This window comes from Phalacrocorax carbo, chromosome 6, assembly GCF_963921805.1.
Source record: "Phalacrocorax carbo chromosome 6, bPhaCar2.1, whole genome shotgun sequence".
NCBI classification, from domain to species: domain Eukaryota; kingdom Metazoa; phylum Chordata; class Aves; order Suliformes; family Phalacrocoracidae; genus Phalacrocorax; species Phalacrocorax carbo.
Window position 1 is genome coordinate 36,302,577 of NC_087518.1, and position 15,874 is coordinate 36,318,450.

Consider the following 15,874-nt stretch of genomic DNA (forward strand, 5'->3'; position numbering starts at 1 on the left):
TAAAGTTTTCATAATTATGATGTGAATATAAGTATTGATCAAAATCCTGATTTCTAATTTGAGAGAAAGGGAAGAAACTATTTGTTTATGGTAGCTTCTAGGCAGATTTTTTTTTTTTAACTGATTTTACTTTGCACTCTATTGAAAACTAGAAATGTGCTATTTCACTACCTGTGTCATGCTTTCAGAAACTCATTTGGGATTTATTTGCACTTCCTGGCTGAGTGGGGGTTGCTGGCAGCTAGACTGAAGAGGAAAAAAAATATTTGCATAAGCAGTTAAGTTTTAAAATTCCTGAAAGGTTTTAGTTTTATTTTTGCTGAGCAACTGTGTAGGCAATTGTGGTGGTTTCCTTTCCTTGGTACAAGTTGCTTTTCCCAAGCAGTACGAAGTAATGGTTAACTAGACAGACAAGTTCCGTTGCTTTCCTGTAGGGAACAGAGAAACTGGTGTGCCAGCCTAACTCTACTACTGCTCAGGAGAGCTTGAACTAGGCCTAGAAACTGTAAACAAAAGACAAAAAGATAGCAGCTGGCGAGAAAAACTTTATTGTGTACATTAAGGCAGCTTTATCTTTGTGGTGAAGAAGGAACTGTGGGAGAACAGAGGATACTCTGAGCAGCACAGCAGCAGCAACCTCATAATAGCTGTTTGTGTCCTCACCTTTTGTGATAGGTGTGTCGTAGAATGTAGAGGTTTTATGTCAGTTTGTTTGTTTGAAGTAAGTTAGTAAACCTTTGTTCAGTCCAGTGGCTTCTGAAATTTTGGTAGGATCAGACCGCTGTCAATTCACAACATTTATCGTGAACCACCGTAGAACTGTATTTCTCTCATCTTTAAACTGTACAAATGAGACCACTTCATTAAGCCATGCTCAATAGCTTTGGCACCACAGTCTAGGAGCTGTTAATTTATGTAATTGCTAGACTTATACAGGGACTTATGTGGGACATTTTCAAAAACTGTTAAGATTCAAAACCTTTTATATTCAGGTTACTTGACGGAACTCAAACGATGCTTGCAGTGAGCAGTTCTTAGTGGCTTAGTCTTTCATGAAGCAAATCCCGATTTCTGTTTTAGGTGTCCACAGCACAGTTGCTGTAATCGCATCTCTCCTGCGAGTCTGGAGAGAGCGATGCAAGTCCCAACAGCGGTGGTGGCATTTTGTCCCTGCTAGAATTAGCAGTAGTCCTGCTAGACATTTAACACTGTGGCTCCTTGAGCAGCTAAGCTGGCAGAGGTCAGCAGTGCTGCCCTGCACTGCCTCCTCTCTGTGCTAGCACAAGTGTCAGCCAAGCAGTGAAATGGTCTGAGGAACTGAGCCAGGTTAAAAGTAACCCGGGGCGGGGGGAAGGCAGAAATTAATTTTAATCCGGGTTAGTTTCCAGATAAGAACTATATGGATACCCCTGCTGGCACATGAAGAAGCCTAGATGGTCTAAGATTAGGTGTTTTGTGTGTTTTGATCCGACAGCTGATCTGGGGCCCCTGAAGAGTGATTACAGAATCTGCTTCAAAACCAAAGGAAGGAATCAATCTAACAGAGAAACTTACTTGCTTTGTTTACCCAGCAGAGGGGCTTGTATGCACAGCTGAGTAGTTTTTAAACAGTGAGCATCTGGCCATGGGTATTGTAATTTGTGTGATACTCTGCATGCCTAGTCTTGTATTTTTAAAGTTTGCTGCTTTCTTTTGTGGATGAGACGTGAGCCTTTAGTACCTCTATAAAAATTCATCCTTTGAAACATGAAAGAGGAAATAAAGCAGTTAAAAATGAATGATTTCCTGGTGCTCATAGGTTGAGGGTGAATGGATGAGCTGGAAATAAATTTCTGGTGTTAAAAACAAGGAGGTGAAACTTTCTCTTGCATTATGTAAACATTTTCTCCAGTTTTTAAGGTGCAGTTTTGTTTTAAGAGGTACAACTCTTAACCATTAAAGCAAAAATATAAGTACTAGACTTTTTGTACTCTGAATCTTAAGATTTTTTTTCTTTAGTAATCGATGGCATTACTAAATATGGGAAATAAGATAATTTTTTTTTGCTAGTTTTGATGTTTGTAAATTGAGTGAAGTAAGGTACTTTCAGATCAGCCTGCTTTTAGTTCTCTGTTGATGGAGAAGGTTCTTTCTGTCTGGAAAACCTGAAAGGAACACAAACTGGTGGTGAAATGTCAGTTTAGACTTAAATTTTCTCCTTGAGTGCAACTGCTTGTCCATCTGATGCTTTCCCTTTCATGTGCAATATCTTGTCCTCCTAATGAAAAGTCCTCTTACAACCATAATGAGCATGGGGATTTCTTGTGTGTGTGGTTTAAGTGATGAAGTACCAGCTGTGCCCTGCTGAGCTTTGGCAATGCCTGTGCTTTGTAATAGTGTATTTTTGAATTAATAGATAGATACCAGATCAGATTATAGATCTGATGAGATCAGAATAGGTCAGATAATAGATTAATAGTCCGGTACTTGCTTTCTAAATTATGCCATGTATTGCTAAATAGTGTAAATAAAAACTTGAATAGATGACCGGCTGGACTTTTTATATGACGTTTAGTGGATGTGAAACAATTCAAAGAAATAATGAGTTATTCTGAAGTGAGATAAAATAAAAAATTTTGTTTTAAAATGAAGTGACTGTACCATGTGACATAGACGTTACTTCAGGGACAAGTGTGGAGGAAGCTTTTGTTTCTGCCAGTGCTCTGAATATGTTTAGATACTGCCTTATCAAAGACATCAGTGAAACAATAAAATACTCAAACAATTCCTTGCTGAAGGATCCAGTTCTGTTGGCTGTAAGTGTGAAGCTAACTTCTGGCTTCTCAGCAGTTGGAAGATACTATGTCTCTTCCCTTTCCTTTTCAGCAACAAAACATGCACGCATGCCCCTGCCCCACGCAGACTAGGTTTTTGGAAGGAAGAAACGGTGATAGAAAGATCCTTTATTCTGCTGTTCTCCTGGTATTTTGAATTACTTTTCTTTGCATGAATAAAGATATATTGGTTTTCTTGGGCATCGTTATGAAAGTAATGCTTTCAACCTTACTGCTAGTAATGAATTCTGAATGGGTTATGGGACACTTTTAATCCAGATAATTTGAGGAAAATAATTGCAAGAAAAGCAGTAGTGGCATTAAATCCCCAGTACAGAGAAAACAGACTTATACTGCTGTTTCATTTAGTAGATGATTGTGTAGCTCTGAGGTTGAAGAAAGTTATGGTTGAGTATTTATTTCTTCTCCCTTCCTGCGGTGAGGTTGGCACTTCAGTGGTGAGTGTTTTGATGCTGATGGTGAGCTGTGAATAAAGCCATGGTACTTGGAGGGAAAACTTTCTTATGTTTTTAATGGAAGTATTTCTTCCTGAAATCTCTGGTTTGATCAAAATTCCATGCCGGTCTTAAATTTTACAGTTTTGGCCTGGTTTTCTGGTGGATTGTCTTCCTCAGGCGTTGAAGTTGGCCGGCTGCTTTGGCGGGTGGTGGACAGGGACTGGGCAGTGTGGGGGAGTCCTGTCCTGCTTGGAGCTGGGGCCTGGCAGGTCCCAGGTCTGGGCAGTGGAATGGCTGGTCTTGATTTCCTGGTCCTGCTGAGGGCTGTGAAACTGACAGAAAGGTCCATTTCTCAGAGCAGTTCAAGTATTTAGGGAGTGGGCTTTGTTTTGAAACTGGAGGGGTGTTCCTTCCCCTACAAAATCTGCTAGTAACAGCATAAAGGGGTGAACGTGTCTGTGAGGAGGTAGTTATGTTTGATGCACGTGGAGCCAAGCTGAACAGTTTTGTTTGGCCTTGTTTTGGGGGATTGTTTTTTTTTGTTTTTTTTTTTTTTTTCAAATTGTTACACAAAACAGATTCCTTTTTAGACTTAAAAGGCATCTCTTTCAAACAAGCTGTTTCAAAGCTGAGATTAAACTTGATGCTGATATGTTGCTTTGAAGTGGTCTGACTTCAGTATGGGAGCTTATTGTGATTTTGTAGTCTCTTGGCTTTGCTAGTTTGTGTGCAGTTAGTTACTAGTCACTCCTTACTTTGACCTTTTGGCACCATTTTGAACCTTCTGCTCTCTAGACTAAACAGAATTTGTGTATTCTGACATCTTCACTGTGCTTTCTCTAGTGGTGAATATTCTGTCCTATACCTGAAGAGCATGTAATGCTTTTTTCTTTTTCTTCATTTGCAGTTCAGTTACGTTCCTCTGGCTGTCCCAAATAAGGGTGACATTTCCTTTGATAATCAGAATAAATGTGTTGGAAATGTGGGAGAATGCATTCTTATAGTTTTCCAAGTCTTGCTTCTTGTATATTTTGCAACCCAATCAGCTGTTCTTTTGGACTTTTTTGGACCGTTTTTATTAGTTGTTCAGTAAAGAGGCTGCAAGAACATATATCGCTCACTCATATTTGTTAACACGATTGATAGTTCGCTAGTTTGGCAATTGCCTAATAGTAATATTACTGCTTGCTTTTTGAACTGTCATCTGGAAAGAACACAACTTTGCTACAAAAGTTTTTGCATGAGATGGAGATGTTAAATGTTAAAATCTTTGTTTCATGATTTTACAGGACAGGGAAAGAGGGTCAACCCAGGGAATACTACACTTTGGATTCTATCTTGTTCCTGCTTAATAATGTGCACCTTTCACATCCTGTTTATGTCCGCCGTGCTGCAGTAAGTAGACTGTATAAAAATTTATTTTGTCTTGTTTGTGATAAGCAATATGTGCATAGTTATTTTCAGTGGACGATAGTAGCATTTAAGTGTATGAATTTGGCTGGGGAAAGGGAAAATGATACGCAACAAAGTGCGTGTGTGTTTAAAAAAGAACACCTCTACATAGGGATCAAATAACAGTCCCTATCAGGGTGGAGGATTTTTCTTGATGGTTCACTTCCCAGCAGGTTACCCCTTCAAACCACCAGGCTGCATTTACAACAAGAGTCTGCCACCCAAATATTAACAGTAATGGCAGCATTTCTCTTGATATTCTGTGGTCACAGTTGTCTCCAGCACCGACTATTTCAAAAGTACTTTTGTCCATCTGTTCTCTGTTATGTGATCCCAATCTAGATGATCCTTTAGTGCCTGAGATTGCAAGGATCTACAAAAAAGAGAAGTACAGCAGAATAGCTTTGGAGTGGACTCAGAAGTATACAACTTTAATTAAAGAAATTATTGGATAAGCTCTACAAATAAAGATAGGGGAATTATGAAAGAGGTAGTGCTTTTGACTTCCATTTGACTGTTTCTGTGACCCCATGCTTCATATTCCCCTGTGCCACATGGTTACCTGATACAGCAGTGCTACATGTTGTACATGCTTGGAACAACAACATTTAAATACTCTAATTCTGTGTACCGATGCAGAGAAGTGTGTGTTAAAAGCTAGTTCTTAATCTTATTTGCAAGCTTGCAGTGAAGGAGGAAGAAGGCTGTATTCCCTTTCAGTTTTATTGCAGACAACAAGTTTCATTTTGCATGGTTGAACATCCTCTGAGAAGTAATTTTATTTTTAAGCTTGGTAGTTATGCTTTCTTTGGAGGCAGGGCATGTGCTCCTGTCCTTGAGTGAATGAGTAGTTTTCAAGAAAAGTGAAAAATCTTCAGCCAGAGACTTTCTGAGGGAATAACAGTCTAATGTCAAGTCTGTTCTCTTTTCAGACTGAAAACATTCCTGTCGTAAGAAGACCTGATAGGAAAGACTTGCTTGCGTACCTAAATGGGGAAACATGTGAGTGATGCTTTCTTTCAACTTAGACACATACTGTGCTTTTCTGCTTCATAGTTATGGGGCAAGTGAGGGGTAGAAGGGGAAAGATGGTTAACAACGGTCAGTTTGCAGCTTAACTGAATATGTTCAGACTTTTCAAACAAAGTTAGGATTTCTTAATTTTTTAATTTTGTTCTGAACTTAACTATTTTATGGCGCTTAGACAGGAGCTGCATTACTACATGTGTCATGGTTTAGCCCCAGTCAGCAACCAAGCACCACGCAGCCACTCGCTCACTCCCCTCTGGTGGGATGGGGGAGAGAATTGGAAGGGTAAAAGTGAGGCAACTCATGGTTTGAGATTAAGACAGTTTAATAGGTAAAGCAAAAGCGGCATGTGGAAGCAAAGCAAAACAAAGAATTGTTTTGCTACTTCCCATGGGCAGGCAGGTGTTCAGCCATCTCCAGGAAAGCAGGGCTCCATCATGCGTAACAGTTACTTGGGAAGACAAACGCCATCACTCTGAATGTCCCCCCCTTCCTCCTTCTTCTACCAGCTTTATATACTGAGCATGGCGTCATATGGTATGGAATATCCCATTGGTCAGTTGGCGTCAGCTGTCCCGGCTGTGCCCCCTCCCAGTTTCTTTTGCACCCGGCAGAGCACGGGGAGCTGAAAAAGTCCTTGACCCCAGTGTAAGAGCTACTTAGCAACAACTAAAACATCTCCACATTATCACCACTGTTTCCAGCAAAAATCCAAAACATAGTCTCATACTAGCTACTATAAAGAAATTTAACACTATCCCAGCTGAAACCAGGACAACATGCCTGTTCAGGAGTGAGCCACTTTTTTGTTATTAACATCCTTTGGTTAACAGTTATGTGTTAGAATGCTTAGTGTTGTTGTGGTTTAACCCCAGCCAGCAGCCAAGCACCACCCAGCTGCTTGCTCACTCCGTGCCAGTGGGATGGGGGAGAGAATCAGAAGGGTAAAAGTGAGAAAACTGAGAGTGAGATAAAGACAGTTCAATAGGTAAAGCAAAAGCTGCACGTGCAAGCAAAGCAAAACAAGGAATTAATTCACTGCTCCCCGTTTGCAGGCGGGTGTTCAGCCATCTCCAGGAAAGCGGGGCTCCATCATGCATAACTGTTAACTTGGGGAGACAAATGCCACCACTCTGAATGTCCCCCCCCCCCCCCTTCTCCTTCTTCCCCCATCTGTATGTGCTGAGCACGATGTCATATGGTGTGGAATATCCCTTAGGTCAGTTGAGGTCAGCTGTCCCAGCTGTATCCCCTCCCAGCTTCTTGTGCACCCCCAGCCCGCTCGCTGGTGGGGTGGTATGAGAGGCAGGAAAGGCCTTGACTGTGTGTAAGTGCTGCTCAGCAGTAATGAAAACGTCCCTGTGTTAGCAACACTGTGTTCAGCACAAACCCAAAACACAGCCCCATGCTAGCTACTGTGATGAAAATTGACCCTACCCCAGCCAAAACCAGCACAGCTTTTATATTTTTTCCTTCTCTATACTGTGGGAAACTTTCAGTAGCGTGTTAATTTTGATGCAATATGTGTGTGGGATAAAATCTTTAGTGCAGTAGAAATATATCGGATATATCTTTTTCACTCTTGCAGATTTGCCTGGTATTCCATAATCTTAAAATTTTGGTTAACAATAAAGAAAAGAGGTTTCTTTGAGAGAAGGATAAATATGGTTTGCTTTTGTAAGTTGCTCTGTTTTGTAGGTGGTCTTAGAATTTTAAATATACTGGAATATGAGATTATTTCTGTAATGCGAGCAATGAACCGTTTTTATATATATTTTAAAGGGATCAGCAGGTTTTCTTCATTCCAGAAACTAGACAAAAAGTAGATCTTTATTCCAGCTTGTAATTATCTTTGTGACTCTCTTCTTTTGTGGTATATACAGATCATAGAATCACTGACTAATTTATGTTGGATGGAACCACAGGAGGTCATCTGGTTCAATCCCCTATTCAAAGAAGGACCAATGACCCTGAGCAACCTGATCTAACTTCATATTCAGTCAGGTTCTGAATATCTCCAGTTCCAGTGTTTGCCTTTGCTACCTAGTATCTAGTCAGGACTTTTGTTATTGCAGTTTATCTGTTGTCCTTCTTCCTTTTATACTTAAAAACTTTTGCAAATCTTTTGTACTCAAACGAAATGTTGTGTTTGATTACAGCAACCTCCTCAAGTATTGACAGAAGTGCTCCACTTGAAATTGGTCTTCAACGGTCCACTCAAGGTATAGTTTAAGTAAAAGATAATTTTGAGGTTTATTTTGTGAAAGTCTACTGCAATCTTGCATTTTTAATGTCCTCTTTTTCTTGTAGTTAAAAGAGCAGCAGATGAAATATTAGCAGAAGCAAAGAAACCAAGAATAGAGGTAATGACAGTAACTGTCATCAATACAAATTGGGGGTGTGTGGTAAATTACAGTATTTCTCTGGTTTTGTAGCAGTTCAGTTGGGCTACCTGTCCTCTGGGTGCACACAGTACTTCTGTTAGTGTGAGCATGAACTGGAAGGAGTTAGAATTTAAGCCTCAGATTTATACTTGGAATTTTAGTTGGTAGGTGTATGTTGTAGTAAGAAAGGGGAAAGTTTATAAGTATGTGTTGCATTATAACCTGTCTGCTAAGAGCTGTGGGATTGGAATAAAAGTGCTGCTTAGTGACTGACAATGGTGGTTTGCCATCCATGAGTTGACATTACAACTTAAATGCCAGTCTTCACTCTGTCAATGGATACTTATTTATCTGCTATTTTAGTCTCTTTATAGCAGTATATGAAACTGTCCCTGTGATTACTATTTTCTGAAGCTGTGCCTTAAGTATTTAACAGTGTATTTTCACAAGTACCTCTTGAATAGAAGCGATGTGTCTAGTTATTACACACATTGTATTACTTAACTCAGCCTGATTTTTAAAAACTGACTTACTGTTTTTCTTGATTTCTTTTCTTTTAAAAAATATGTTCATCCAGTTGTCTCCTCTGTGAGTTACTCTAAATCTGAATGTATATATTTTCAGAATACTGAGGCTTTAGATTTCTACTTAGAAGAGGAGTTATCAAAATATATAAATTCCCTTATTCCAGAATTAGATTTGAACATTGTTTGTGCTTAGCTACAACTGTACAACAGTCATGAAAACTTTATATGTTATTAATGGCACATGAGAATGTGGTTGCTGTGAGATGACCCATTGGTGATCTACAGATTTTTGTTCTATATTACCCTATGTGGTTGTGATGCCAGTATGTTTTGAAGCTGGAGTTCTTCACCATCATGATTTGGAGAATCAAGAATTCTGCAAGTGAGCCTAGTGACCTTATGGCCATCCTCTGTTTGATTTGTTGCTGTTCCAGCAGCTTAGAGTCTGTAAAGTCTGTTTTAAGATATTCAGAGGTGGTCTCAGTGTAGAGATTCCATGTCTCTCCTGATACATAGGTATGACTGTTTTTGCTGTGCTTCAGCCTTTCCAAACAGCCTTTTAGCAATAGGACAGGCTTGATGCTGATTTAAGTTTTGTAGGGAAATGAGACAGATTGAACACAAGTGGTACCAGCATTAAAAAGCTGAAAAGGTGGCATAAAATTACATCTCTCTACTGCTTTCTCAAATTACATGTCTGTCTCAAACCTGGCTTGAGTAACTAGTGTCTTCCTTACTCTTGACTTGTTTTTATATTTACCAGGAATGCCATTTATAGAAGTTCTGTGTCAAGACATAACAGTTCTGAGCAGTTCTTTTCTTTAAAAATGTCACTGATTAAATATCTGGGCAAATTTGAGTGTCAGATGAATTTACCTTAAATATATATGTGTATATATGTGATGTCCTACCTAAATGAGTGCATTGTTTGCCAGCTTTAACTTCTCTGACTGATTTTACTATTGTTCTGATTTGTTGTCTGAGCAAGGCTCTGTACAAGGGAATGGTAATTTCCTTCTCATTGTTTTAATTATACATTGTGGTCCTTGAGAGGAGATTTCCAATAGCTGTATAGTTAAAACTAAGGTACAGTCCAAAAATACTTGGAAAGAAAAATTGTTCTTGCAAATGTAAAAAACCCCAAAAATTCTGAATAGCTTTAATTTTAGTTGTATTTATTAAAGAAAATGCACAAAAATTTAGACGTTACTGTTACTGCTAGGATGAAGAGTGTGTGCGCCTTGACAAAGAGCGGTTGGCAGCTCGGTTGGAAGGACATAAAGAAGGCATCGTGCAAACAGAGCAGATCAGGTAGGAATACTTTTTTTCTTATGGGTAATGCTTAATTAAAGGACATGAAAACAATTCTTGTGCTATTCAAGACACCCAGTTTTACTTCTGTCCAGCAGCTCTCGGTGGAAGTCTCCCTCCATTAGGTGCTATTGTCAGTAATGCTTAAGGAGGCAGAACTTCATGCCTGGTCAGACTCCTGTTCTTGACTGGAAGTTCAGATGTCATGGCATGAGATTTGGCTTGTTGTGAGAAGTGAGCAGACAGTTGTCTCTTCCTCTTGCCAAGTCTGCCATTTGTGCATTCTTCTGCTGTGGTCTTCATCTAAGCAGTCAAAAACGATGAGCAGACTTTCAAGGGAAAGCTGTTTATCTCTGTATTTCAAAGAAAAATACCCTGTACTGAGCAATGTCTTGCATGCAAAAGGAGGAAAACACTGTGAGAACAGATCCAAGGGTAGCACAACCTCTGTTTAACTGCCTACAGGGGTGAGCTGCTTGCTTCTGAAGAAGCAGTAGACTGCCAGAGGATAATGCACTGTCATTGCCATAAGTAGTAACTGGTTTTTAAGTGCTTAAAAACTTGCCCATCACCTTTCCTTTTCTGTTGCTCCTTCCAGAATTTTGCAGAGTATGACAGCTGGTTTTGAGTCTTGCACCATATCTTCCCAAAGCCAGGCAGAAATGACATTATTGCAAGACCTTGTTGATGCTAAGATCTCGGGCTTAGTAGGATACCAGACTCTAGTAGTTCATTTTCAAATACCTGAGTTCAGAAGCCTTAAAATAAAGGTAGCTGCTTAATTTCTTTAGTGTGTCAGGTCTCATAATGTAAAGTGGGAGCTATGCTTCCTACAGTTAAGGTGTATGAGTATGAATTAAAGTGCTGCTTTGCCTGCATTGGATTTTGCAAATAAGTAGTTTCACTTGCTAGGCCAACTGCATTCTTGAGAAATTTTTCTTAAGCATAAATAAAATACTGTGAGTGTTTGTTTGCCCTTTACTGGGATTAAATATATTAGTTAGCCTTGGAACAATTAATATAGCTATGTGAAGCATTTGTAGAATCCATAATTACACCTAACCACAGGAATAATACATCTTTTGAGTATCTTCTTCCTCTGTCTCTCATGTAGGTGTATGTAAAAGGAACTATAGAAAAAAAAAAAAGAACTGATGGTCATACCTGACTTAAAATCAGAAAGTCTAAGGATCAAAAAATCAAAGTAAACACGTTGTTTTGTATAAACTAATAATTTGGATACTAGATTGAACGTATCACAGCTTTTTGTTTTGGAGTTATGAGACAATGCTGCAGTGAGGATTACTGAATATTCATTCATAATTACTTTGTATTCTGTATTTACAGATTTTTAATGCCGAATGTAAAAGACTGACCTTTTAAAAGTACAAATAACATTTACTGGCAGTGAGTCTGAACTCTGTGTTTATCACAGTTGTTACTTTGTTTAACAGCAACACAAAAAAGTTCCCTTTCCCATAGCTTAGTTTTAAAAGAAGAATACTTCACAGTCAGGACTTGTTGTATTAATATTTCAATGTAATCTCAAAAAAAAATCCTGTAAAATTGAATTGGGTATGTGCAGTTAGGCTTGTGCAATTCAGTCTTTTTTTTTTTTTCCTTCAGCTCTCTTGCAGAACAATAGGGCTCACCGTTTGGCAACCAAATTTTGTTTACGATTAAAAGCAAGCAGATAAAGATGTTGCACTCTTGGACTGAATTGAGCTACCTCAAACACAGATTAATGTGGACAAATTTACTACCATCTGTTGTTTGTTTGGCCTACAAGCTCTGAAAAGATAACACATCTTCCAAGTGGCCAAGTCCGCCTAACAGCACCTTGGCCAAAATTTAGATTAACTCTTTGAAACCCTCAGAGCATCCAGGGGTTGATTGACTGGACACAAAATTGTAACCCACTAAAAATAATGGGGAGCTGAAAATCTGACGACATTGTAAATGGAACCATTAGTTCTGATGCATTACATCTGCAGTCCTTATTTCTGCTTGTTATAGTTGGGATTTTTTGTTGTTTTTTGTGCTAATACTGGGATGGAGTCTTTTGACAAAAGTTTGATGCTCATGCCCAAAAGAGCAATGCCAAGCACATGTGATCTTCAAGTATACGTAACGTGACTATTTTATGATTTGTACCATAGCCATAAACTTTAAGCAGGATGAAGTTACTCTTTCACAAATTCTTTCAGAAGAATTGTTTGTCCAATTATTCAGTCCCTTCTGTTATTTTTGCTCATTTAGGTCCTTGTCTGAAGCCATGTCAGTGGAAAAAATTGCTGCTATCAAAGCAAAAATCATGGCAAAGAAAAGATCAACTATCAAAACTGATCTGGATGATGACATAACTGCTCTCAAACAGAGAAGCTTTGTTGATGCTGAAGTGGATGTAACCAGAGATATTGTCAGCAGGGAGAGGGTATGGAGGACAAGAACTACAATCTTACAAAGCACAGGCAAGGTAATGCTCTAGATACCAAGCTATTTTTATGATCCAAATGACAGACTGCATTTTCTCTTTTCTGTATCTCTAGCTTATTAACTGTAGTTAAGTGTGGGGATTATGTTTAGTGTTCTAGGTGAAGGTAGGCTTTGGATAGCTGTTGTCACAGTGAGAGAAGAGTTCATTCTGACCTTATTACAGTAAGCCTAAAATGTATCTCAGAATACTTGCTTCAGCCATTTAAAAGATACCAAGTAATTGCTTAATTCCTCTTAAACAAAGCTGGCTTGAGCCCCACAATTGGGAGGGCTGTATGAAACTACCTCTGGGCTTGAAACAGACACAAGTGGGGAGCAACTGACAGAAGTAGCAGCTTGTGTACATTGCCAGTCCAAAGGCTGCTAAGCTGTGGAAAACAAAGTAAGGAAAGAAAATGCGAAAATGAACAAAACCAGAAAGTGTTGCCATAAGGAGATTTCTCTCTATGTTTTTGTCCCTTCATGCTGCTGTAATCCATGTCTTTTAGATGCACTTGGTTATTGCCATCCAGAAAATGGCTGCAAGCACAGCTGACAGCCTGCTCTCTTTGGGCAGTTAGGTTTTCATTATTGCAGTGATACTTGGCACTAAATTTCTCAAGAAAACAGTAGGTCAATTTCTAAAAGATTGCAAATGTCTGTTTACTGAGGTTATTGTCAAATTGCATCCTTTGCCTTCACTTCTTCAAGTACTGTCACAGGAAAATAATGTTTAAAAGTAAATGAGGTTCCAATTTTAATTTCTCTTATTTCTAACAGTATTTTATGTAGCACTCATTTTCACAACTTGGTCTCATGGCATTAGTGGTAATTATGGGGTAATTACCAGGTATATGGTATGTACTTGCATGCTGCACGCAGAGTGAGTGTTGCTTTAAGTCTGAGATTTGTAGCAATCTTGCTGCTGAACACTTGACAAACTGGTAAGTCTTTAATGTTTTAGTCGTCAGACGTGTTTGTACTGAAGGAATCTGGGTCGCTTTTCCTCCTTTAGTAAATAATCCATGGCATTCATGCCTTTACGTGTCTTCCAAGGGAAGCTTGTGAAGATACTAGGGAAAGTTCTCTCCTCCACAGAGGAAAAACCCCTGTGTGTGAACTTCCCCAGTGTTCTCTGTAGTAAAACAAAGATGCAGAGATAGCTTAAGATTCAAAAGGAAAACACTAGGAAGATCAGACCACAGCAAAAAGAATGTTGTCATTATCAGCTTTCTGGCAGGTTTCCTCTGTTTATGATGTGTTTGAAAAAAGTACTGATTCCTTCAGCAAGATGCTCCTCAAAATTCTATGTAAATGGCAATAATATTAACTATATTCTTGGAGTATTTACTGTGTCTGCTTTTGGACACGTTTTCAGATTCTGAAGTTTTGCTTTTTACTTCAAATAGCCTTTTGTGCTTTATAGAACTGTTCCAGGATTTTTTTTTTAAGTCTCCAGTGATGTATTTTCTTTTTTAACATCTTTAAAAGTTTCATGATACTTGCATTCTGCCCTTTTGGATGCTGCTTTTAATTATCTTTTGATAACATCTTAATAGTTGCATAGCTCCTCTTGCTGAAGTTAAGTAGTGGTGGATTTTTTCCTGGCTGTAGGGTTTTTTGTTTACATGATAATTGAATTCTAGTGCAGTGATGCTTCTGTTGTAGAATATCTTCAGCAGTGTCATGGTTTAACCCCAGTGGGCAACTAAGCACCATACAGCCACTCGCGTGGAGTTACTGGGCACCGAAGCCAGCTCAGGTCAGGTCACTGCTGCACTTGCACTGCTTCTTGTAAGCCTTGTCCTCCATGGATTTGGGTGGTTCTTCCTACAGTAGTTCCTACAACATGCAACTCAGATCATGGGTTACAAGATGGGACTATTACAATCTCTACCCCTGGCCCCTTTGGACCAGAGTATTGGGTTTAACATTGCAATGAGCTCCTCCCCTCGCCCCTGCTCTGGCTTGGACTTATCCACAGACTGCAGTCCCTTAGGGTTGTACCTGCTGCAAGTGGAGCCTTATCTGTGCGCCACAGTCTTTCCAAGGGCATACCTGCTGTGGCATAGATTTATCCACAGTCACTTCAAGGTGCACCTGTTCCAGCATGGCCTTCTCCATGGGCCACAGTACCTTCAGAGCTCTGCCTGTGCAAGCATGTCCTTACACACAGCCACAGTCCCTTCAGAAGTAAAATTTCCCCAACATGGCCATACCTATGGCGGCTGTCTCTCCCTGGGTGTACCTGTTGTGTCATGGGCTTATCCATGGCCACACGCTTTGAAGTGCTTCAGTGTGACCTCATGCACAGCCACAGATGCTTCAAGGTGTACCTTCTCCAGGTGGACTTGTCTTTGGGCCACAATTATTTCAGACATATACCTGCTGCAGCACAGATACAACCATGGCCACAGATGCTTCGAGATGTACCTGCTCTGGTGTGGGCTTATCCATCGCCACATGGATAGACGCTGCAGGGTGTCCCGCTTCTGTGTGGATTCATCCACAGTTCACAGTCCCTTTGACTCAAGTTCACATTGGAGTTCCAGCTTGTCCAGTACAGCAGCGGTGCCCTGGCCATCTACCAGCCCAGGCACGTGGCCATTGCTGTTATCAGACCTTCTCAGGCACAGCAGAGTAACCTGATAATCACTATAGCAGGCGGCAAAAGCAAAAAGCAGCTACTAACAAGGACTAGTAAGGCAAGCAAGCACAGGAGCCTGCCAACTAATAGCCACACAGCAATAATGGCTATAAATTTGATCCAGCACATTCCAATCAAATCTGTTCTCTTGAATCCTTTGAGCCCCAGGTTGGGCACCAAAAAGGACTGTCATGGGTGCTGGCTGGGGTTAAACCAAGCACCACCCAGCTGCTTGCTCGCTCCGTGCCAGTGGGATGGGGGAGAGAATCAGAAGGGTAAAAGTGAGAAAACTGAGAGTGAGATAAAGACAGTTCAATAGGTAAAGCAAAAGCTGCACGTGCAAGCAAAGCAAAACAAGGAATTAATTCACTGCTCCCCGTTTGCAGGCGGGTGTTCAGCCATCTCCAGGAAAGCGGGGCTCCATCATGCATAACTGTTAACTTGGGGAGACAAATGCCACCACTCTGAATGTCCCCCCCCCCCCCCCCCCCCTTTCTCCTTCTTCCCCCATCTGTATGTGCTGAGCACGATGTCATATGGTGTGGAATATCCCTTAGGTCAGTTGAGGTCAGCTGTCCCAGCTGTGTCCCCTCCCAGCTTCTTGTGCACCCCCAGCCCGCTCGCTGGTGGGGTGGTATGAGAGGCAGGAAAGGCCTTGACTGTGTGTAAGTGCTGCTCAGCAGTAATGAAAACGTCCCTGTGTTAGCAACACTGTGTTCAGCACAAACCCAAAACACAGCCCCATGCTAGCTACTGTGATGAAAATTGACCCTACCCC

At 40.2% G+C, this 15,874-nt stretch overlaps 2 protein-coding genes across 2 annotated transcripts in view; both read left to right on the plus strand.

Annotated features, from left to right (window-relative positions):
- CDC73 (cell division cycle 73) overlaps positions 1–15,874 on the plus strand; it is a 108,834-nt gene that overhangs the window by 1,327 nt on the left and 91,633 nt on the right. The window contains exons 2-7 of the mRNA XM_064454740.1: positions 4,561–4,666; positions 5,656–5,725; positions 7,912–7,974; positions 8,063–8,115; positions 9,886–9,974; positions 12,234–12,450. Coding sequence (XP_064310810.1) covers positions 4,561–4,666; positions 5,656–5,725; positions 7,912–7,974; positions 8,063–8,115; positions 9,886–9,974; positions 12,234–12,450 — 598 coding nt within the window. The remainder of the gene's footprint in view (positions 1–4,560; positions 4,667–5,655; positions 5,726–7,911; positions 7,975–8,062; positions 8,116–9,885; positions 9,975–12,233; positions 12,451–15,874) is intronic.
- On the plus strand, positions 4,785–5,232 carry LOC104043861 (ubiquitin-conjugating enzyme E2 D2-like). Its single transcript, XM_064455656.1, is given in 3 exon segments — positions 4,785–4,799; positions 4,836–4,915; positions 4,917–5,232. Coding segments are annotated over 3 exon segments (357 nt in total). The 3' UTR covers positions 5,179–5,232.